The 19,497-nt window shown below is 66.0% G+C and overlaps 6 protein-coding genes across 11 annotated transcripts in view; 1 reads left to right on the top strand and 5 right to left on the bottom strand.

Moving 5' to 3' along the window:
- The first annotated feature begins 3,187 nt into the window (after nt 1-3,187).
- PPP1R14B (protein phosphatase 1 regulatory inhibitor subunit 14B) lies at nt 3,188-5,365 on the top strand. Its single transcript, XM_056131744.1, has 4 exons — nt 3,188-3,670; nt 4,596-4,679; nt 4,903-4,935; nt 5,033-5,365. The coding sequence occupies exons 1-4, from the start codon at nt 3,413-3,415 to the stop codon at nt 5,099-5,101; spliced, it is 444 nt and encodes a 147-aa protein (XP_055987719.1). The 5' UTR covers nt 3,188-3,412; the 3' UTR covers nt 5,102-5,365.
- Nucleotides 5,366-5,711: 346 nt separating this feature from the next.
- FKBP2 (FKBP prolyl isomerase 2) lies at nt 5,712-8,242 on the bottom strand. Of its 4 annotated transcripts, none has more exons than XM_056131732.1 (6): nt 7,583-7,712; nt 6,735-6,903; nt 6,392-6,504; nt 6,236-6,282; nt 5,959-5,994; nt 5,712-5,868 (listed from the first exon to the last, which is right to left on the bottom strand). In XM_056131732.1, exons 2-6 carry the CDS (start codon nt 6,897-6,899, stop codon nt 5,807-5,809), a joined length of 423 nt encoding a protein of 140 aa, XP_055987707.1. In that variant the 5' UTR covers nt 6,900-6,903; nt 7,583-7,712; the 3' UTR covers nt 5,712-5,806. The 4 variants fall into 4 exon arrangements, with proteins under 4 accessions (XP_055987707.1, XP_055987708.1, XP_055987706.1 ...); XM_056131733.1 differs by lacking the exon at nt 7,583-7,712 and adding an exon at nt 7,285-7,408; XM_056131731.1 differs by lacking the exon at nt 7,583-7,712 and adding an exon at nt 7,037-7,160.
- Nucleotides 7,043-8,078, bottom strand: LOC130039803 (translation initiation factor IF-2). Its single transcript, XM_056131718.1, has one exon. The coding sequence runs from the start codon at nt 7,956-7,958 to the stop codon at nt 7,167-7,169; it is 792 nt and encodes a 263-aa protein (XP_055987693.1). The 5' UTR covers nt 7,959-8,078; the 3' UTR covers nt 7,043-7,166.
- Nucleotides 8,243-9,685: 1,443 nt separating the features above from the next.
- On the bottom strand, nt 9,686-12,488 carry VEGFB (vascular endothelial growth factor B). Of its 2 annotated transcripts, none has more exons than XM_056131728.1 (7): nt 12,265-12,488; nt 11,783-11,825; nt 11,438-11,634; nt 11,274-11,347; nt 11,137-11,172; nt 10,715-10,849; nt 9,686-10,064 (listed from the first exon to the last, which is right to left on the bottom strand). In XM_056131728.1, the coding sequence occupies exons 1-7, from the start codon at nt 12,322-12,324 to the stop codon at nt 10,043-10,045; spliced, it is 567 nt and encodes a 188-aa protein (XP_055987703.1). In that variant the 5' UTR covers nt 12,325-12,488; the 3' UTR covers nt 9,686-10,042. The 2 variants fall into 2 exon arrangements, with proteins under 2 accessions (XP_055987703.1, XP_055987702.1); XM_056131727.1 differs by having other exon boundaries at nt 10,715-10,950; nt 12,265-12,487.
- Nucleotides 12,489-12,801: 313 nt separating this feature from the next.
- On the bottom strand, nt 12,802-16,256 carry DNAJC4 (DnaJ heat shock protein family (Hsp40) member C4). 2 transcript variants are annotated; one of them, XM_056131723.1, is made up of 7 exons: nt 16,189-16,256; nt 15,755-15,847; nt 14,779-14,872; nt 13,875-14,056; nt 13,635-13,799; nt 13,028-13,108; nt 12,802-12,949 (listed from the first exon to the last, which is right to left on the bottom strand). In XM_056131723.1, the coding sequence occupies exons 2-7, from the start codon at nt 15,829-15,831 to the stop codon at nt 12,847-12,849; spliced, it is 702 nt and encodes a 233-aa protein (XP_055987698.1). In that variant the 5' UTR covers nt 15,832-15,847; nt 16,189-16,256; the 3' UTR covers nt 12,802-12,846. The 2 variants fall into 2 exon arrangements, with proteins under 2 accessions (XP_055987698.1, XP_055987697.1); XM_056131722.1 differs by lacking the exon at nt 16,189-16,256 and having other exon boundaries at nt 15,755-15,987.
- Nucleotides 16,257-16,605: 349 nt separating this feature from the next.
- The window catches only part of NUDT22 (nudix hydrolase 22), a 33,668-nt gene continuing 30,776 nt past the window's right edge, over nt 16,606-19,497 (bottom strand). The window contains exons 2-7 of the mRNA XM_056131716.1: nt 19,370-19,441; nt 18,543-19,040; nt 18,124-18,222; nt 17,245-17,342; nt 17,022-17,115; nt 16,606-16,772 (exon numbers count right to left, since the gene is read on the bottom strand). Coding sequence (XP_055987691.1) covers nt 16,671-16,772; nt 17,022-17,115; nt 17,245-17,342; nt 18,124-18,222; nt 18,543-19,022 — 873 coding nt within the window. The 5' untranslated portion in view covers nt 19,023-19,040; nt 19,370-19,441 and the 3' untranslated portion in view covers nt 16,606-16,670. The remainder of the gene's footprint in view (nt 16,773-17,021; nt 17,116-17,244; nt 17,343-18,123; nt 18,223-18,542; nt 19,041-19,369; nt 19,442-19,497) is intronic.

The following is a 19,497-nucleotide window of genomic DNA, read 5'->3' as shown; positions in this document are numbered from 1 at the left end:
CAGAAGAGCCCTGAGCCAGCACCCCTTCGCTCCCACACCCGGGCTTCCCAAGGCCAGCAGCCTCCATTAAACAGGCTCTTTCCGGCCTGGACACGGCAGGAATGGTCAGCGTGTTCACCAGCAGGCCGCCTATCCGGCCTCTGCCGTCGATTAAAGGAGTGGGCGTGCCTGGCCCACGGGACCCTCCCCGGCCTGAAAGCAGCCTCAGATGAACTTCGAGTGGGGGGGCTGGGACCCCAGGAGCAGAGACCTCAGCCGGAGATGGGAAGGAGGAGGAACACCAGGGGTGTGGCTCCTCTGTCCCAGGGGGGTTGGGGCAGGAGTGGGGTTCCAATGCCCTGAGCTCTCAGTGCATGCCCCCTCCCTCCCCTCCCAGGAGCTCATGGCAAACAGCCTATGGGCGGAAGCTCCAGGCAGCAGGTACTTTTCCTAGGAAATATCCTTGTGTTCCCTTGTTTCTTTCCTGACAGCCTCCAGTCTCTGGACAAAGCACCTGGGGCTCCGCCAGAGGCTGGGTTGCACCACAGACGGGGACCTGGGCTTGTCGGGAGTGGGGACCCTTCTCTCCTGCAGGACGCGCCCTGGATTCTCTTGGTTCCCCTCAAGGTTCTGCGCAGGGCGGCCCAGCCTCTGCAGGTGGGGTGGTCCTCTGCGTAGATGCTTCTCGAGGAGGGTGGCCAGGACTGGGCAGGCAGGGGAGTTGCCCCAGGAATCTGGGAGTGCCCCAGGGAAGGCACAGGAGGTGGAGGAGAAGGTCAGGATGAGCTGCCCTGCTCCTCCCTATCTCGTCCCGAGGACCACCGGGGAAACCCTGAAATTCAGACCTGACCAGTCTTCACACCAGTGCGGTCACAGCGCAGGGTCACTTCATGGCAGTTGGGGCGCTGAGTGGTGGCTGTCCCCAGATCACTGTAGCTGAGGTCTCTCCCCGCTACATCTATTTTGGGGTGGCAGGTGTTGGGTCACATCTGCTAGTGCTCAGGGCTGACTCCTGGGCTGTGTGCTCAGAGATCATTCACTCCGGGAGGGGTTCAAACCCAAGCTGGCTGCGTGCACGCAGGCGCCCTACACGCTGTGCTATCATCTCTCTCTGACCCTCCATGCCCACCTCTTAACTAGGAGCACCCCAACCTGAACCACTCCAGGCTCGGGTTCAGAAAGAGCCGCTGGGCCAGAAAGTGGTGCCATGGTAAAGGGCTTGCAGGATATGTGAGTTTGGTTCCCAACACTGCAAAGAAAAAGGGGGAATAAAGGGCCCAAGAGATAGCAAGTACAGTGGGGAGGGTGCTTGCCTTGCATGAGGCCAACCAGGATCTGATCCCCAGCATCCCATAGGGTCCTCCGAGCACCACCAGGAGTAATTCCTGAGTGCAGAGCCAGGAGGAACCCCTGAGCATCGCCAGTTGTACCCTCCCCACCAAAAAAAAGAACAGACCACCCTTCTGGGGTGAGTGGGGTGCGGTGGAGAATTTGGACTTGAATAAATAGCATCTCTTATCAGGCTGGGCCCAGGGCCAGAAGCCACGCCCTAGATGGGGCTCCCAAGGCCAGGGAGGGTCCTGCCTGATTTCAGAGATCAAGGGTCAGCTTTGGGGGATGTTGGGAAGGCAGAGCACTAGGCAGATTCAGGAAGAAAAGCCCAGAGGAAGACATGCTGGGGACAAAGGCTCGCACAAAGCCCCTGGGGCTCCCGCCACGAGTCCGACTGGCTTCCCACACAGCGTCCAGGTCCAGCCACTGCTTCCGGTAAGCTCTCCTGGGTTCCCCTGCACCTGCTCCCGAACCCCACCTCGGGCAGAGTCAGAGTGTCAGTCAGTCTGTGAGGCTCGGCAGGAATGTGGCGTGGGGAGGGCAGGGGTGAGCTTGCTGCCGGTGGAGGCGTCCCAGCGGGGCTGCTGGAACCAGGGGAAGGGGTGGACTTGAAGAGGCTGTCCAGGATTCCAGCGCCCCACCCACGCCCCCCCAGTCCCGGCCTGGGCTCCGTCCAGCCCAGCCGTGGGACTTCATTAACCTTCGGAGTGCGCGGGGAACGCTGCGCTCATTTCCCCTTTCATCCTCGCCACAATCTTCGGGAGGAAATGGAGGCAGGGAACTAGCCATTCATTCTTTCCTCAGCCTTGGCCAGCGACTGCCCGCGTCTGACCCTGGTGCAGGGGTGCGCGCAGAGCACGTGGGTGCCAGCAAGCCTGGCGGCAGCGCCCTCTCCCCGGCCCCGCCGCCGAACGTCTCTGCCCTGCAGAAACTCACGGTCTGGAGGACGGAGCCAGAGAGGGCAAAAAAAATGAATGAGAGACTCTTTGAAGACACAGAGAGCCGCGCGCGGCGCGGGTCTGCCGTGCACAGTCCGGCTTGGGAGAGGTGGGCCGGACCCCGGGCGCCCCGCGGGGGACCAGCGGACCCGCCGGCATGGACCCCGAAGGAGAGACGCGGTCCCTGAGTCCCGGCACGGGCTCCGCAGCCCCCACCCCCACCCCCGCGCTCTCCGCCTCAGTTTCCTCCGGGTGCGCGCGGAGTGTGAAAGGCGCGCGCGGGTGCAGCCGGGCAGGGGTGGCCACGCGGGGCCGCACCCCGCGAACTACGAGTCCCAGGATGCCGCGCCCCGTCGCCATCTTGGCCGGTGGGCGGCGGCCGCCGGGGGTCCGCTGGCCCTCGGGGCCGGCTCGGCTCCCCCCGGGCTCCGGCCTCCCCCACGGGGGCGGGGAGGGGGGGGCGCGAGAGCTGCCCAGCACGACGTCCGGAGCCCCGGGCAGCTTCCCGCCCGCCTCCCTCTGCCCCACTCCCGGCCCGGGGCCACGTGTCTGGCTGGAGGACCCGTGTGCGCCCACCGATCGGCGGCCGCGGGAGCCCGGGGTCGGGGTTCCCGGGCGTGCTCCGCGGCCCTCCGCCCTGCACAGCGCGCCCGCGCCCCGCCGTCTGCAGGCGGCCCCGACCGCTCCTGCTGCCGCGAGCGCGGAACGGCAGGACGTCGGCGGGGGCGCAGGGCCCGGAGCCGGGCGCTCCGGTCGCCCGGGTGCTGCAGGGGCGGCCGAGGTGGAGCGGGGCGTGGGGCCCGGACCCCGCGGGCCGGGCACTGGCCCTTTAAGGGGGTGTGGCCGGGGGCGGGGCCACGGCGAGACAGAGAAAGCGGCTCCGGCGGCGGCGGCGGCGGCGGCGGCGGCTCGGGCGGCGGCCGCGGGGGACAAAGGGCGGGCGGATCGGTGGGGAGGGGGCGGGGCGCGGCCAGGCCAGGCCCGGGGGCTCCGCATGCTGCAGCTGCCCCCGGGCGCCCCCGCCGCCGCCCTCGCCGCAGAGCCGCGCGGAGCCGACCGGGCGACTTAACCCCGAGCCGGCGGCCCGGAGCCAGCCGGCGGGCGTCCCGGAGGCGGCGGCGCAGGGAGGGGCCCAACGCGTGCACGTGGCCCCGGCGGCCGCCATGGCGGACAGCGGCCCCGCTGGGGGCGCGGCGGTGGCGGCTCCGGCCCCCGGGCCGGGCGGCGGCGGGCCCGGGCCCCGCGTCTACTTCCAGAGCCCCCCGGGGGCCGCGGGCGAGGGCCCGGGGGGCGCGGACGACGAGGGCCCCGTGAGGCGCCAAGGGAAGGTCACGGTCAAGTACGACCGCAAGGAGCTCCGGAAACGCCTCAACCTGGAGGAGTGGATCCTGGAGCAGCTCACCTGCCTCTACGACTGCCAGGTGCGTCCCTAACTCGGCGCCCGCCTGTCACCCGCGGCCCGGCCGCTCGCGCTCCACGCCCCCGGGCTGCGCTTTCGCCTCGGACCCGGGTCCCGGCCGCGCCGCCGCCGCCGCCGGCCCCTCCCCTGGACTCGCTCGGGGCGCTGCGGGAGCCTCGGGGGTGGCCCGGGCACGGACGTGTGTCCCAGCGGTGCCGGGGCGCCAGCCTGGCCGGCGGGGGGCGGGGGGGCGGCACCGGACCGGGTCGGCGCGGGTTCGTGGGGGTCCGGCTGGGCGCGGGCCGGGCCGGCCGGGCTCCGGTTCTCCACCCAGTGACTCCCGCCTTGCTCAACGGGTGACTCAGGCCCCCGGGAGGCAGGGTGGCGCGAGTGGGTTTGCCCTGGGCTGCCTCCCCTAGCCCAGCCCTGGAATGCAGCTGCGTCTCCACTGGGTCGTGGCTTCCTCGGGGGGAGGGGTGGCGGGCACCCCCACCCTCTCCAAAGCATGGGTTCTTTGTTCCCCCTCTCCCCGGCCTGGGTCCATCCCGCTGACCCCTCACCCCTTACTTCCTCCTCGCTCCGGGGAAGCCGTGACAGGTGTTTGGGGGAGGGGAAGGGGACTGTGAGGAGCGGGGACAGCTGGTCCCACCTGTGCCCTGGCTGGAGGGGGGGGGGCGCCCAGAATTGGGGAGACATCTGCAGGGTTCCCAGTCTGGGCTGTCTGGCCCTGTCTGGCACCCGGGGTGCCCACTGGCAGACAGGAAGCCCCCCCCCCACCAGGCAGTTTGCCTTGGCACTGGCCTGCTGTGTTTTTTTCCTCAGCAGCTGCCACTGTCTGCGGGGCAAAACGCTGGTTCTTCCTATTGCCAAGGGGGGGAGTGTCTCAGCTGGAGAGCGCCCCCCCAGCCTGTTTCCCAGCTCAGGTCCCCTGTCCTCCCCCACCCCAGGAAGAAGAGATCCCCGAGCTGGAGATCGATGTGGACGAGCTCCTGGACATGGAGAGTGACGATGCCCGAGCTGCCAGGGTCAGGGTGAGCCAGCTTGGGGCACTGCCACCTGTCTGGATCCCAGTTCCTCAGCTCTGGAATGTGATGGGCCTCAGCTTCTGCCTCTGGGAAATGGGTCTAATGGTAGAGTGGAGTGGGGTCCCAACTCCGGGTGGCCCCCCTTCTTGGCCCCGGAGATGGGGATGGGATGCATTTGGGCCCCTGCTCACAGGAACTCATCATCACTCTTCTCCCCGGTTCCCCTTAGGAGTTGCTGGTTGACTGTTACAAACCCACTGAGGTGAGTGGGAGCACCCCAGAGCGCGGGGCAGGCGGGCTGGGGCGCCCCCATCAGTCTCAGCCCTGACGTTTCTTCTTGACACCCTCTCTCCACATAGGCCTTCATCTCTGGCCTGCTGGACAAGATCCGGGGCATGCAAAAGCTGAGCACACCCCAGAAGAAGTGAGGGTCCCTGGCCCGGATGAACGGGGGCTCCCACTGGACAATCGCTGCCCTCCCCACCTCGTAGCAACAGCAATACCTGGGCGCCCTGCAGCTCGGCCTGGCGCCGTGAGCGGGGCTCCCTGTGCCCCTGCGCCAGGGGCCTCTTCCCTGCCCCCTCGGTTTTCCACTTTCGGGGGTTTTTTATTGTTATTAAACTGATGGGATTTTTGTGTTTTTATATTGACTGCAGCGCGGGCCCTTTAATAAAGCGAAGACATGCCTTGGGTGCAGCGCCGGGCAGTGGCGGTCTCTTTGAGGGGACACAGTATTTTGCAAGGGTTCTCAGCTTAGGTGCTCCCCAGGTGACTGACTGCAGGCTTCCTGCGACCAGGTAGCCATGGTGAGAGCCCAGGAGCCCAAGCAGCAGGGGAGCTGGGGGGAGGAGGGTTGCCAGCGGCGGGCTGTTGCCCTATGCAGGCTATTGCCCTATGTGGCATGCCCGTGGGGGCCTGGCCATCAGGACCCCTCCCCGACTTCTGCAGCCAGGAAGGGTGGGACTCCGGGACAGAGCTGTGCTGTCCAAGTCTGTCTGGGCCCACAAATAAACAGGCTCACTGCAGCTTTGAAGGGTTTTGTTTTGTTTGGTGTTTTTTTTTTTCCTTTTTAAAAATTTTTTTAAGACAGTCTGGTCCCCAGTGGCCTCTCCGCTGCCCGCCACCCATCTGGGCTAGAGTTCTGAACGTCGCTCGATTTTCAGCAGCTCCACCTCGAACACCAAGGTTGCGCCGCCTGTGGGGACAGGGGTCAGGATGAGAACTGGGGCCACATGGGAAGCTGGCGTGGGGGCAGCAGATGCGGGATGGCGGGAGGGTGTGTTACCTGGGATCTTTGGGGGAGCTCCCCGTTCTCCATACCCTGTTAGAGATACACAAAGAAGCAAAATGAGCTGTGGCTTGGGGCAGGGTTGGCAGGCCCAGACAGGCCCTTGCCGTCTCAGCAAGAAGGGAGAAACGGAGCTGGGATAGGGCTGTGTGGAGGGGGGCCAGGGGCCCTGCACCAGGCAAGGCTGCGGGGAAGCCCAGGGCAGAAGCTGACCAGTCCACCCCTTCCCCAGTCAAGCCCCCAAGGCACCCGTCCCCTCAGCGCGGCTGCTTACCCAGTTCCGACGGGATCACCAGCTTCCGCTTCTCCCCCTCACACATCCTGCAAGATGACACATGCTCAGCACGTGGCTGCTCCCCTGCCCTCCCACTCCCTGGGGCTCACCTCCCACAGTTCACTTCCAGGACCTCGGCCAGGCTCCCCGACTCACCCCAGCAGCCCCTGGTCCCAGCCCTTGATGACCTGGCCTGTGCCCAGGGAGAAGACAAAGGGCTGGTTTTTGGGCAGACTGCTGTCAAACTCCGTTCCATCTTCCAGCTTTCCCTGTGGGTTGCAGGGAGGCGAATGAGGAGGAAGGAGGGTGCTTGGCCTCTTCCGCTGCCCCTGCCCAGCACTCTCACTGCTCCCGGGAAGCAAGGGGGTGCGGCAGCCATGAAGCATGGAGACGGGAGGGGAAAGACTCGCCCAAGGTCATCTACCGGGTGGGCAGAGGCACCTGCTCCCACCGCTTCCGGCCCAGAAGCCCCACCCACCAGGGCCGCCCCCAGACCCACCGTGTAGTGCATGTGCAGCACGTCCCCCTTGCGAGATTTGATGGGGCAGTGGTCCACCCGTTTCTTGACCCCGATCTGCAGCTTCCTTTTGCCTTCGGCCCCGGCAGCTGTGACCAGGGCACTCAGGCAGACGGACAGAACTGTTAGGATCCAGCTCAGCCTCATGTCTCTGCAGGGGAGGGTGGAGAGGGCAAGGACACTGGTGGGTACTAGCGTTCCACCCCCATCTACCTTGCCTGCCCTTGGGGATTCCCTGGTCCCGGGTCGCCACCCCCTCCCCCAAGCTCCGCAGCCACACTTACCAGTTCAGTGAGAAGGGGGCTTGCCCGAGGACCCCAGCGGCGAGGGAAGGGGGTCAGGGGAGGCCACAGCAGCCAGGACCCCGCCCCTTTGCCCACCCCCAGACCTTCCCACCCGCCCCAGCTCGTCTTTTCAGTTGCCACCCGTCCCCTTACGCAGAGTCCACACCCTCTCTGGCTGCACCACAGAAGCCCCGACCGGGCGGCCCCACTCACGCCACACCCAGTTGCCTCCCGCCCAGCACACCCACACCTCGGCCGCCGCTGCGGGGGGCCGGGCCCGCGGCACCCACACATCGCCGCTGGGTGGTTCCGGAGAACCCCGGTCTTCCGAGGAGACCCCCCAGGCAGGTCCTGTGCCTCCGCCCGAGGCTCCGCCCCAGCTCTGAGCTCTCGGGGGTCGCCGGGGCACCCAGACCGGCCCCGAGTCGGGCGGCCTCCGGGCCCTCTCCACCCACACCACCTCTCCCGGGGGCGTTCTCGGCCTCCCGCGTCCCCAGGCCCCGCCCCCGCGGAGCCCGCCCCCGCGCGGGCGCGCCGGACCATTACCTGGGCCTAGCCCCGGGCCGGTCTCCTTGGCCCCGCCCTCCGGAAGGCGTGGTCCCCCCCGCAGCGCTGAGGCCCCGCCCCCGGGCGGGCCAGACACCTTTTTCCGAGTCGCAGCCACGCCGCTCCCCGGCTGAAGCCCCGCCTCCAGCGCCCAGCTGTCCTCGACGTCAGTCCCCGGAGCCCCGCCTCCTTCCGGCTCCAGCCCCGCCTCCGAGGGCTCCGCCCCGCCCTCCGCCCGAGGTAGCTCCGCCCCCAGGCCCAGAGCCCCGCCCTCCGCCGGCACCAGCTCGGTAGCCCCGCCCCTCCTCGCTCCGAATCCCGCCCCGGCTCCCGGGGCTCCGCCCCGTGCGGCGTGAGAACCCTCCCCCTGCGGCATCCCCAGCCCGCTGCGACCCCGACCCCCGATTTCCTCGTCACCTAGCCCTTGCTGACACTCGGAGCCCGGCCCGCTCCTGTCTGGCCAGCCTGGCCGCTTGCGCCCCGGGTCCCTCGGCCCGGGCTGTGGCCCCCGCTCACCTCCTCGCCGCGCCCCCGGAGTCAACCCCAGTGGTCTGCTGCCTCTGCGCAGGCGCCCCACCGTTGCTACCAGGCCGGGCCACGCCGCCCGCCCTCATTGGACAGTACGAAACCCGCTGCCACAGCGCGCGGGGGCGGTGTCTCCCCTGGCCCCACCTCCCGCCACCACGTGATGCGCGTCACTTCCGGTGGCGCTGTTGCGGGTAAGGTTAGGTGAAAGTGATTTCCGAAAGGGCCGGAGGCACTTCCGGCCGGGGTGAAAGTAAGGTCAGGTGGGCGCGGGCTCCCTGGAGGGGGTCTGGAGGAGCCATTTTGTTACCCCCTCCGGCCCTCCTAGACCGCATCTGGTGGCCCCTGGCCCTTTGGCCGTCTGAACCCATTCGTTGCTGTGCACTCGGCACTTTGGAGCCAGGTTTGTTTGAATTTCTTATGGGCAAGCCCTGAAGCCCTGTGTCCTTGAGCCAACACGGTTAGGATTTGGCATCCCAGCAGCCCCCGTGCCCTTCCCAAAGGGGCCCCGTCAAACTGCAGGTGACATCCTCCTCAGGCCCTGCGCCCAGCAGGCATAGGTCAGTGAAAGTCCTGAACCAGCAGTTGGAGAACAGTTCAACCCAGGGCGATAGTGGCCTGGAGCCAAATCCCCATGTAAATCAGCCTTTCTCTGCCTCTTTCCACAGTTGGAAAAGGAAGAGAATCCAGGCATGACCGCAGCTGAGGAGCAAAGAACGGCTGTGACCCCCACCTCCTGACCCCCGATAGCGCAGACACGGTCAGTGATGGCAGTGCCCAGGGCGGTACTGGAAAAGCCACCGCTCGTAGTCAGATGGCCTCTGCTGGTGCAATCCCTGCAGCCGTGTGCCCAGAGCTCTGCACCCTCTAACAGTTCAGGCAAGGGTCCAATAGGGTCCCGGCTTTGGGTTAACCTGCCCTGGAGTTTCCTTCCTCAGGAGGGCCAATCAAAGCATGTGCTTGATCCACCCACCGCGGGGATGCCATGCTGGGCAGTGGCTGAGCCAAACCCCTGCAAGACGAACGTTTCTGCCCAAGCATTTGTGCATCCCTTTGCCATCAGCCCCATGGTCACTGGAGAGTGCGCAGAAGGCAAGGCACAGGCAGGGTCAGAGGTTAGGAGGTAGGGCGGTGAGAAGGGAGCCTGTTTGCCCAATCACACCCACCGTCAGTGCTTCCTTTTTAGGATGCTGGGCATCGGGAAATGGGGAACAGCAGGTGCAAAGCTTGGGCACAACGTTGGGGGTACACAGAGTAGTGGTGGCAGAGCTGCCAGAAGGAGGGCCTGGACATTGACCATCTGCCTCCGCACATGCGGGTGGACAGTGCCACACAGGCCGGAGCAGTGCCAGCCAAGGCCAGTCAGCAGATGTGGGTGCCTCCTGGGTTGAGTTTGGGGGACAGGGACCCCCCAGTACGTGCCTGGACATCACAAGGGTGTGAAGAGTCAGAAACAGGGTTGTCTAAGACCCAGGGAGGGTCCAGGACCCTGTTCCCTCCATATGCACAGGGAGGGAGGAGGCAGTGGGGTTCGTTCAGGGACACACGGGGACAGGGACACACAGACACAGGCAGGCAGCTCCTTCCATCTCTTTATCGGGGCAGCAGCATTGTCCTCACCCCAAGGGCCCAAGCTCTCGGCGAGGGCGCAGTGAGATGCTTTCACAGAGAGGTCAGAACTGGGGACAAAACCCATTCCCCAAGGCAGTATATGGCCACTCTCGCTGCCTAAGTGTTCCATGCAGTGGGCTGGTGGTCTTGGGAGATGGCAGGGAGGTCTTCAGAGAGGCCCAGGGCCCGCTGCAGCTTCCAGGGTTCGAGGGCCAGGACCCAGGGTCCAGGGCCAGGCCGCTCTCAGCAGGGGGGGGTCCTCATGTCCCAGTCTGGGGTGTGGCCTGCGAGGCTAGCAGCCCCGTGGGTCTAGAAAGCAGTGTGTCACCTTCGCAGCCTCCGGCACCTGTGCAGGGAAGTCAGGGAGTCGGTCTGTGCACCCCACTCCTCTGTAGCCTCACCCTTTAGGTTTACTGACGGGCGGCCATACCCAGCGATGCTCAGGGGTTACTCCTGGCGAGCTCAGGCGACCTTATTGAATCCAGGTGGGCCACATGCAAGGCAAGCGCCCTCCCCGCTCTGGCCCCGGCCTCACTCCTCTGTTACCTTCCGTGACCCCCACTCTCCACTAGCACTCTTGGTCTCCCCAACTGGTCTGGCAGATGATCCACCTTACGACTCGTGGGGGAGGAGGATGGTAGGGACTACGGTGAACAGGACAAGGGCGGCGAGAGTTCCCTGTGTCCCCTGGCCTCTGGGCACCCAGCAGGTGGGACAGACAGACATCAGCCCCGGGGGCTTCTGGGAAGGCCTCCAGGGTGGCTCTGCCACTCAGCGAAGTGTCAGAGGCCCCTGGCCACCAACCCCGCTGGCATCCCGTGTCGGGTCACTCCCGCAGCAGAAGGTCAGCCTTGTTTACGCGGCTCCCGCGCCAGCAGACGCTCGGTAAATATTGGTTCAACACGTTCAAAGCTTTCCCTGCCCTGGCCCGTCTCCCACTGGCAGGCTCCCCCTGGCACGGCTCCAGGATGCCCCGAGGCTGCCCCGGGCGCTCACCTGCAGGTGTCTGGGTTGAGCTCTAGGCCCCGCCCTTGGCAACGGAGGAGGCTGCGGCGTCGGCAGCGGCAGCGGCAGGTCCGGGGGTCCGGGCGCTGGCGGCGCTGGGCGCAGCGTGGGCAGAGGGGCCTGGGGCTGGGGTGGGATGGGTGATGTCAGCTGGGGAGGGTGCTCCGGGGCCCGGGTCCCCGCCCGGAACGGATCGGGGCTGGGGGCGGTGGTGGGGAGTGGCAGCCCTAGGAGGAGAAGCGACAATGTCTGGGGTGGGAAGGACCAGCCTTCCCCAGAGCTGCGGGGCACTCGGGCACCCACACATCCCGGCTCCGGCAGAGAGGAAAAGGGGACAGAAGAAGCCAAGGAAGAAGGGAGAGAGGGGGACACCACTGTCTCCGTCCCCCAGCCCCACGAGCGCCAGGCCTCACCTGTCCCCCTTGGCAGAATGTTCTTTCTTCTTGGGTCTGAAAGATAAGGCAGAGACCAGGACGGGGAGCATGAGGAGAGCAAGCCTCGGGGACCACCCCCCGCAGGACCCCCGAAACGCCGAGCCGCTGGCTGCCACCTGCATTCGCACTGGCTGTGCTCCACCAGCGACATCTCCCCCAGCTCGCTGCTTGGGTACTGGATCATGAGGATCTGTGCGCGGGGGAGACGGGGACACGGTCAGCGGCAGGGATGGGGAACCGAGGGGGCGCTCGGCCACCCGCCGGCACCCAGCCCTGGTACCTGCATCCGGATGTGGTGCTGCCCCACGGGCACGCACTCCAGGGCGTCGTCAGGGCAACACCCTCCGCAGCGCTGCACGGTCACACAGCTGGGCACCAGCTGCTTGGCCACTGTGCCCACGAGTTCCAAGCTCAGGGGCACCACCACCTCCCGCGGCTGACAGGCGGCCCGTGTGTAGACATCGATCCACGACACCACTGGGGACAGAGCGGGAGGGGTTCGGTCCCCTGGGGGCTCCCTGTCCACCCTTGCACCGGGAGCCCCCTTGCCCTGTCCTCTCTGACCCCTGGGGCCGGTTGGGAGCATGCATCTCCCAGGGCGGCTGTACGGGCGGGTCACCCTTACCTTTCTTCTGGTGACCTGTGACATCAGGCTGGGAGACGGGGGTCTGTGGGAGAGAAGAGACGTGCACCCCAGAGGCACTGGAGGTGTCCATGGGCGGACGGGGGGAGGGGTGCTGTTCCTCACATTTCTCCGGACTACTCTGGCCTGGGGTTCCGGTAGCTTTGACTGGCCACCAGCGACCTGCCCAGGGGCCCATGCGCTCTGGCAGCCGGGTGGACCCTCCCCTCCCAGCCTAGAGCCAGGCAGGTCAGCAGGGGGCACGGGCAAGCTCGGCCCCACCCCCCAGGTGGCACCCCCAGGGCCGGGGTGGTGCAGGGGAGGGGTCCCCAGCCGGGCTGCGGGGCTGAGGGGTCACCTCCGGGGTGGAGGGGGGGATGCCGAGGCCGGGGCAGACCCCGCAGCCAGCCGGCCGGGGCCCATCCCGCGCCTGCCCACTTCCGCCAACCTTGAGAGGGCACCGCGGGCGGGCGCGCCGCACGTACCTGGGCCGGGGCCAGCTGCAGGAGCGCGGCGAGCAGCAGGCGGCGGAGGAGGGGGCTCATGGTGCCCGCGGGGGCCGCGCGCCGGGGGCGCCCGCATCGCCCTAGCCCGGCGGCGCGGGGGGCGGCGGCAGCCAGAGCCCCATGGCGCGGGCCCGGGCGCGGCGGCCGGGGGCCGGGCGCGGGGGGCGGCTCCTCCGCGGCCCCCTCCCGAGCCCTGGGCGCAGGCAGCGCAGCGCAGCGCCGCGGCGGCGGCCGGGGGAGCCGGGCGGGTGGGCAGCCGGCGGCGGCGGCGGCGGCGGCGGCGGGCGGCGGGGACGACGGGGGCGGCGGGGGGCCGGGCCCGGCGGGCGGCTCATGTGACCGAGACACGCGCGCCCCACCGGGCCGCGGGCGGGGGCGGGGCGGGGGCGAGGCCGCGGGCGGGCCCGCCTCCTGCCGACACCCCTTCCCGCCTCGGTGGGGACAGGGTCGTCCCCCACGCCCCCCACCTCCACCCCCCGCCGTGGGCAGCACCCAAGGACGGAGCCGGACGCGAGCTCTGAGAAGGTCTTTATTGCAGGACTTTGGGGGAGTGGACAGCACTCAGGGGCTGCTGCCCGGGCGCACGACCTCGGGGCCCGGGACCGGCCCGGGCGGCGGCTGCTGGTTCTGCTGTGGTTCCTTCTGCAGCCTGGCCTTCTTGGCCCTGCGGGAGAGACCACCGGGGTGGCTGGGGAGCCGAGGGGGCCGCGCCGCGGAGGGGGACAGAGGAGCAGGGTCAGACCTGGCGCGGGCCTCGTTGTAGATGGCCGTGATGATCCGGTCCTTCTCGTCCATGAAGCTTCGGTGCATCTGTTCCAGCTTCCTGCAAGGGGTCACAGTGAGCTCTGGGTCCCTCCTGCCCCTCCGAGTTGCCCCACCACCACCTACTGGAGGATCTCAGACACCCGTGCCTGAGACAGGATGGGGAGAGGGTCAGAGTGACCCGAGCTGGCCAGAGCCCAGTGGTGACCCAGACCCCTGGTTGTCCTGTTGCAGGGAGTGACCACAGATCTGCTGATCAGCTCCCAGGGGACTAAAAGGATGTCCCCAGCAGCAGCGTTGGCAGGTGGGAGAGAGTGGCCGAGGGGGAGGGACAGTGGCCAGCGAGGCCCCGTTAGAATGGAACGCATTTCCTTCTCAAGCATGCAGGTGCTTGGGGCCAGCACCAACGGTTCACATTCAAATCACAGGTCCTAGACAGGACATTAGCCTCCAGGGTTTGAGGCTATTGCCAAGTCAGGGGAGGCTCTGGAGACCCCTGAGTGCTGGCCACAGAGGTGGAGGGGACAAACGGCTGTCCCAGTGGGCTTCACTCAGCCCCCCCCATGCCCGCCCCCTAGGGAGCACACCTGAAGGCCACGTAGTGCAGGCCCATGCCCGCCAGCATGACCAGCAGGCAGTACCCCATCACCCGCTGGTTGAGTTTCTGCTGCCGCCGCCTCTCCTCTGGCCCCTGCGGCCTCGCGCTACGGAACTGCGCCCAGTATCTTGCATTGGGGTCTTCCCAAGCGCTTCTGGGGGGAAGGAGAGAGTGTGGGGATGAGGTTCCCAGCTGCCCCGGGGCAGGAGCACCGGGGCCAGAGGCCTACCTGTATGTCTGATGCACCGGCCTGTGAGGGCCCGAGGCGCCGGGGGTCGGGGCGGCGGCAGAACGGAGCTGCAGGTCGTAGTTCCGGCGGCTCTCCGCGTGGCTGAGCACTTGGTAGGCCTCACTCAGCTCCACAAAGCGGCTGTGCAGGGTCGGGTTCCCCGGGTCCCGGTCAGGGTGGAGCTGGGGTGGGGCAGGACTTCCCTCATCTTCCCTTCCACGCCCCTCCCAGGACCCCTCCGAGAGAACAGCCGCGCATCTGGCCGCTGCTGGAGGGAGCACAGACTCGGGGCTCTGGCCTGCCTGCCTGCTATGGCCCCTCAAGAGATGGCCCAGGGCTTACAGCATCAGCCTCACAGCGTGGCCAATTCCTGTTCAATCTCTGGCAGGTGTATGGTGCCGCGAGCACCACCAGGGGTCACTGCTGAGCAGGGAGCTGGGACTAGCCCCTGAGCACTGAGCACTGAGCATTCGCAGAACAAGTGTGAGCAGGTAAAGAGTCCCAGTGCCCGCCCACCAGATGGAGCCCAGGCTTCTGCTTCCGACATTCTGGAGCAGATGTCTGCCCTTGGCACACGCACACGCAACACCCCGTGGCCGCTGCGGGAATATGGCACCCAGGTCACTTGGATTAGCTCCTAGGAATCTGTTTGTTTGGGGTTCTCACTCAGCAGTGCTCATCATCGCTTACTCCTAGCTCTGTGCTTCAGGGATCACTCCCTGAAGGTTCAGGGGCCATATGGGGTGCTAGGATCGAACCCAGGTCAGGCACAAGCAAGGCAGGTAGCCTGTTACCCTCTGTACTATCACTCCAGCCCCTCCCTGCTCCTGGGCGTGGACCCCAACTGGGGTCTGACCTCGCCTTCCCTCTTCCCTTCCCCTTGCACCCCTGGGGCCACTGGTACCTCTTTGGATTTAGAGAAGAAAGCTCGTTTAACTTCTTCAGTGCTGGCACTAGGGTGCACCCCCAACAGTTCATAGTAGTTGCTGGGGCCAGACCTGTGGAGAGAGGCCAGAACGTGCAGGGCCCCAGGGGACCTGGGGAAACCCTCTCCCTACCCCCCCCACAAACCTCCCCAGGCCACACCCTCCAACTCAGCAACCAGACACTGAGCAGGTCGAGGGGGACCCAAGGGAAATTGGGCTTCTTGATGAGGTTTCAGAGTAATGACAAGGATTAGAAGGTCCGAGGGCATAATCCTCAGAACCCTCACATCAGAAACACCTGGAACACTGCTCAAAAACAAGGGCAGGAGCCGGAGCGACAGTACAGCGGGTACGGCAGTTCCCTCGCATGTGGCAGACTGGCGGGGCTCAATCCCCAATATCCCAAATGATCCCCCGCCAGGAGTGATTCCTGAGTGCAGAGCCAGGAGTCACCCCTGAGCATTGCGGGGTGTGCCCCCCCCAAAAAAACAAACCAAAACCCAAAACCAAAAAAAAAAAAAAACCCAAAAAAAACCCTCAACCACAAGGGCAAATTCCTGAGCCTCACCTCATGCCTGCGGATCAGATTCCTGATCAGAACCGCCAGAGCAGGGTCCAAAGATCTGCGATTTTGCAAACCGCCCTCCCCACCTCGCACCCAGGCCCACCACCGGGGGCCTGAACAGTCGGACCCGGTGATGCTCACGACCACCAGAGAGTTGCGGAAAGCCCATGGGATCAGCCTGGGCTCAGGATCCACACCGGCGACTGCGGTATGACCTTGGGGGTCGTCCCTTAAGATCCGAGCCGGTGTCCTCAGCCCTGAAGGTGAGGGTTACCTGCGCCGAGCCTGCGCCGCCTCTGACACGGCGCGGGGGGCTCACAGCGACCCGCGCGCCTCGGGCAGGGCCGGGAGCGGCCACGACCTCAACCCCCACGGGAGGAGCGACTCACCGCTGCCGGGCAGCCGCCGCGAGGAGCCGGGTGGGAGGGTTGCGCGGCCACCGCGGGCAGAGGCGCAGGGGCAGCATGGCGGCAGGCGAGCAGCTGGGGGAAGGAGGCCACAGAGACGAGTGCATTGGGAACCAGACGGGGCCTGAGGGCAGCGCCCAGGGGGCAGGGGAAGGGGCTTAGCCGCGGTTCCTTGCAGGGGAAACTGAAGGTGGGCCGGGGGTGGGGGCGGGTGGAGCCTCCAGACTGAGGACCAGCCTCCAGGGTCCACGATCTGTCCCGCCCCTGACCCGGGGGCCCCGCTCCACAGTGACCTCGGGGTGAAGACCACCAGCCCCCGACGCCAAGACCCCTCCTCTCCACCCGGGGACCGCGGGGTGGGGAGGGGGGAGAGCGGAGGAGGAGCCACAGCTAAGCCCCGCCCCCGCCGCACTCACGGACTCTGCGACCGCCGCCATTTCCAGACCCTGGGCTGGCCCCGCCCCCACGCGCTGATTGGCTCTGGCGCGCCACACCCCCCGGCGGAAGGGCCGCGCGGAGGTTCCGCCCTCGCTCATCCATTGGCCGTCAGCGTCTCGGCCCCACCCCCGAGGCAGGCCAGCTGCCCTGCCGCCGGGCGGCCTGAGAACAGGCACCCCGACCCTGGGCGAGCTTGCGGGCCCAGCCGCCACCAGCCAGGCAGGTGGGCGTGGCTGTTGCGCTGCTCTACAGCAAGAGGCATTTCACAGGGCCGCTTCCATCCCAGGGCCCTGCAGAGGATCCCCCACAACCCCTCCAAGTCGCGTGTCCTGCCTCTTGCCCATGCAGGGTTCTCTCCCCTCCCTGTCTTACGGAAATAGCAGATGCCAATGGAATCCAAGAATAAAGTCCTTTATTGCCTTCTGAGTCACGGTGATAGGTCGGGGGCATCCCAGGGCACTCATGTGGAACTGCCCTGGACCAGGTTGTAGAGGAAGATGGCGCCTTTGGCGGAGGGGCAGAGCTCAGCCCACATTTCGGTCTCTTGCAACCTCTGTACTCTCTGTAGGGAGACGGAAGCATTCGGGTATCCTGCCGGAACATGCCCGAGCAGCAGAACCCCTCTGCACTGCACCCTTGGTGGGGGTGAGGCTACTAACGGGTGCACAGGCATCCCCAAATGAACTTTTGTGGCTCCTAACGGAAGCTCTGAGAGATCTGGGGGACTCCAGTGACCCGGCATGCAGGGGTGTAGATTCACCATCAATCACCAGCTCCCCTGACCAAGCAGATACACTTTGCCATCTCATACCTGGGTCTCGACAAAGATGATCCCCGTGGATTCATGGGCCTCAGGGCCCCCACTCAGGTAGTACTTCCTCACCTGCTCAGAAGTCAGGCTGCACCTGGACAAGGACAAGAGAATAAGCTGGTGGGTGCCCAGGTCCTGGGGACCCAGGCGTCTCAGCCAAGCTCCTTAACTTTTCCCCCCACCCTTGGGTCCAGAACTTTGTCCTCCCCTGGAGCTCACTCACTGAACAAAGAATTCAGCACTGGCACGGCCGGCACTGGTCTGGTTGCGGGCAATGCCCAGTAGCAGCGGCTGGCTCAGGGTGAGTAGTGGCACGTTCACCTAGGGTGGGCGAGAGGGTCCCACCTGTCAGTGCCCATGCCCATATGCGCTCTGCCTTTAATACAGCAGACCGGCTCCTTTCACATGGCATTAGAGGATTTTCAGTTTGGGCACTTGGCATCCTGGAATACCCAGTCTCAGTGCGCTCACTTCACAGAAAGGAAAAACAGATGCAGAGATGGAATTATTTGCCCAAGGTCACAGGCCCCAAGGGAACCTCATTTCATTGCCAGTACTCCTATGAACTCCCTATCCTTCCTTACATCTGGAGAGCAGGCAAGAAGTTAATCCCTGAAATAAGAAACACCCCAAGGCTCAGAGCCTCCCATACACGTAAGGGTAAACAACCAAGCTCGTCACTCAGGCCACATGCCAGGGCTGGAGAGACAGTACCTGCCTTGCATGCAGCAGACCCAGGTTCAGTCCCGAGCACCACCAGGAGTGATCCCTGAGCATAGAGCCAGGAATGGCTTCTGAGCACAGCCTAGAGCGCCCCCCTCCCAATAAAAAAGAAGGTCCTTGGGGGCTAGAGCGATAGCACAGTGGGTAGGGCATTTGCCTTGCATGCAGCCAACCCAGGTTCGATTCCCAGCATCCCATATGATCCTCCAAGCACCGCCAGGGGTGATTCCTGAGTGCAGAACGGCGGAGTGCAGGAGTAACCCCCGTGCATCGCCAGGTGTGACCCAAAAAAGCAAAAAAAAAAAAAAGGCTCTTGTGCCTGCAGGCCTTCCTGCTAACCAGCCCTGAATCCTGCACGGCCCACCTCATCCTCACTCACCTCATCACAGATCTCCTGGAGGATGCTAGAGAAGAGTTCATGCACCACCAGCTCCCTGGGGAAGTCCTTGTGTGAGGGGCTGTCGCCAGGACAGAGGGCCTGGGGGAGGTCACACATGCTCAGTCCCCGATACCCATATCTTCCCACCTTGCCTCCCCCACACACAGGGGCCCTGAATGTTCCATTGGGCACAAGATCAGTCTTCCTTTCCCAGACAGGTAACCAGAGGGTTGGCTAGATCCTCTGTCCCTCCCACCTCCCCACTGCCTAGCTGCCCACAAATTGAGGGCCAGGGTCAGCGGGGAGACTGAGGGGATGCCCAGCGCACTGACTTCAGAGAAGCCCCCAGTCAGCAATCCCTTTCCAGATAAGGTAACTCTCTGGGTCTCGGCACCTGTACTCCCAGTCTGGCAGCTCACCTGGGGCTCAGGGTGTCCCCCGGGCACATCCAGCAGTCCAGGGGCCTCAGCCACCTGCCGAGAGCGGTGCAGGAAGACAAGGAAACCGTCAGCGGTGACCAGGGCAGCGCCCACCCCGAGGGGGTCAGCCAGGTAGGCCTGCTTGTCACCCCAGTCGGCGACGCCCTGCTGCTGCAGGCACGCAGCTGAGTTGGACCAGTTGGTGCCCAGGAAGTCTCGGTAGGAAGTCAGGCCCAGGCGCAGGAGCAACAGCGGCCCCGCTGAGCCAGTGGACTCCAGGACGGTGGAGTGCAGGCGGAACTTGGGGGCGTCGAAGAGCCAGGGCTGGGTCTGGAGTCGGCTCTCCCAGATAGCAGAGATGGCCTCGTCCCCTCCTGGCAGCGGGCGCCGGTCATGGGCGGGGCTCAGCTCCACCCGCACCTGCTCCTCTGGCAGACCCCCCGGGGGACAGATAAGCAGCAGGGACACCTCAGGGTCCATGGCCTGGAGAGGGCAGCTCTGGGAGAGGACACAGACAGACCTGTCACCTCGCGGAGGACCACAGCCACCCTCGGACACCCGCTGCCCGGACCTCCCGCTGCCACAGGACACCCACTGTCACCGACCTCTCCAGAGGCGCTTCTGCATCTCCCTGCCTCTTCCCAGCCCTCCTGCGTTTCTTGATCACCTCCCCTGACCACTGACATCTTCTCTCGCCTCCCGTCCCACCAAGACTCCCGCCGCCTGACATTGCGCGGGCTCCCGGGCATCCCTATCACCCAGAGGTCCTGGGCTCTGTCACCGCTCCACAGCCCGTGTCTCCCAGTCCCAGGGGTGATGCCTCTAACCTCGAACGCGCTGGGTCCCTCCAGGGGGTCCAGATCGCCAGCCTGCGGCGGGTACTCACCAACCCGCAGGCCGGCCGCGGGCCCCGCCCCTCCCCGCGAGCGGAAGTGCCCGCCCCCTGCGGCCTCGG

This window comes from Sorex fumeus, unplaced genomic scaffold, assembly GCF_029834395.1.
Source record: "Sorex fumeus unplaced genomic scaffold, SorFum_2.1 ptg000093l, whole genome shotgun sequence".
Taxonomy (NCBI): Eukaryota; Metazoa; Chordata; class Mammalia; order Eulipotyphla; family Soricidae; genus Sorex; species Sorex fumeus.
Note: the sequence above shows the minus strand (reverse complement) of the source record. Positions and strands in the feature narration are given on the sequence as shown.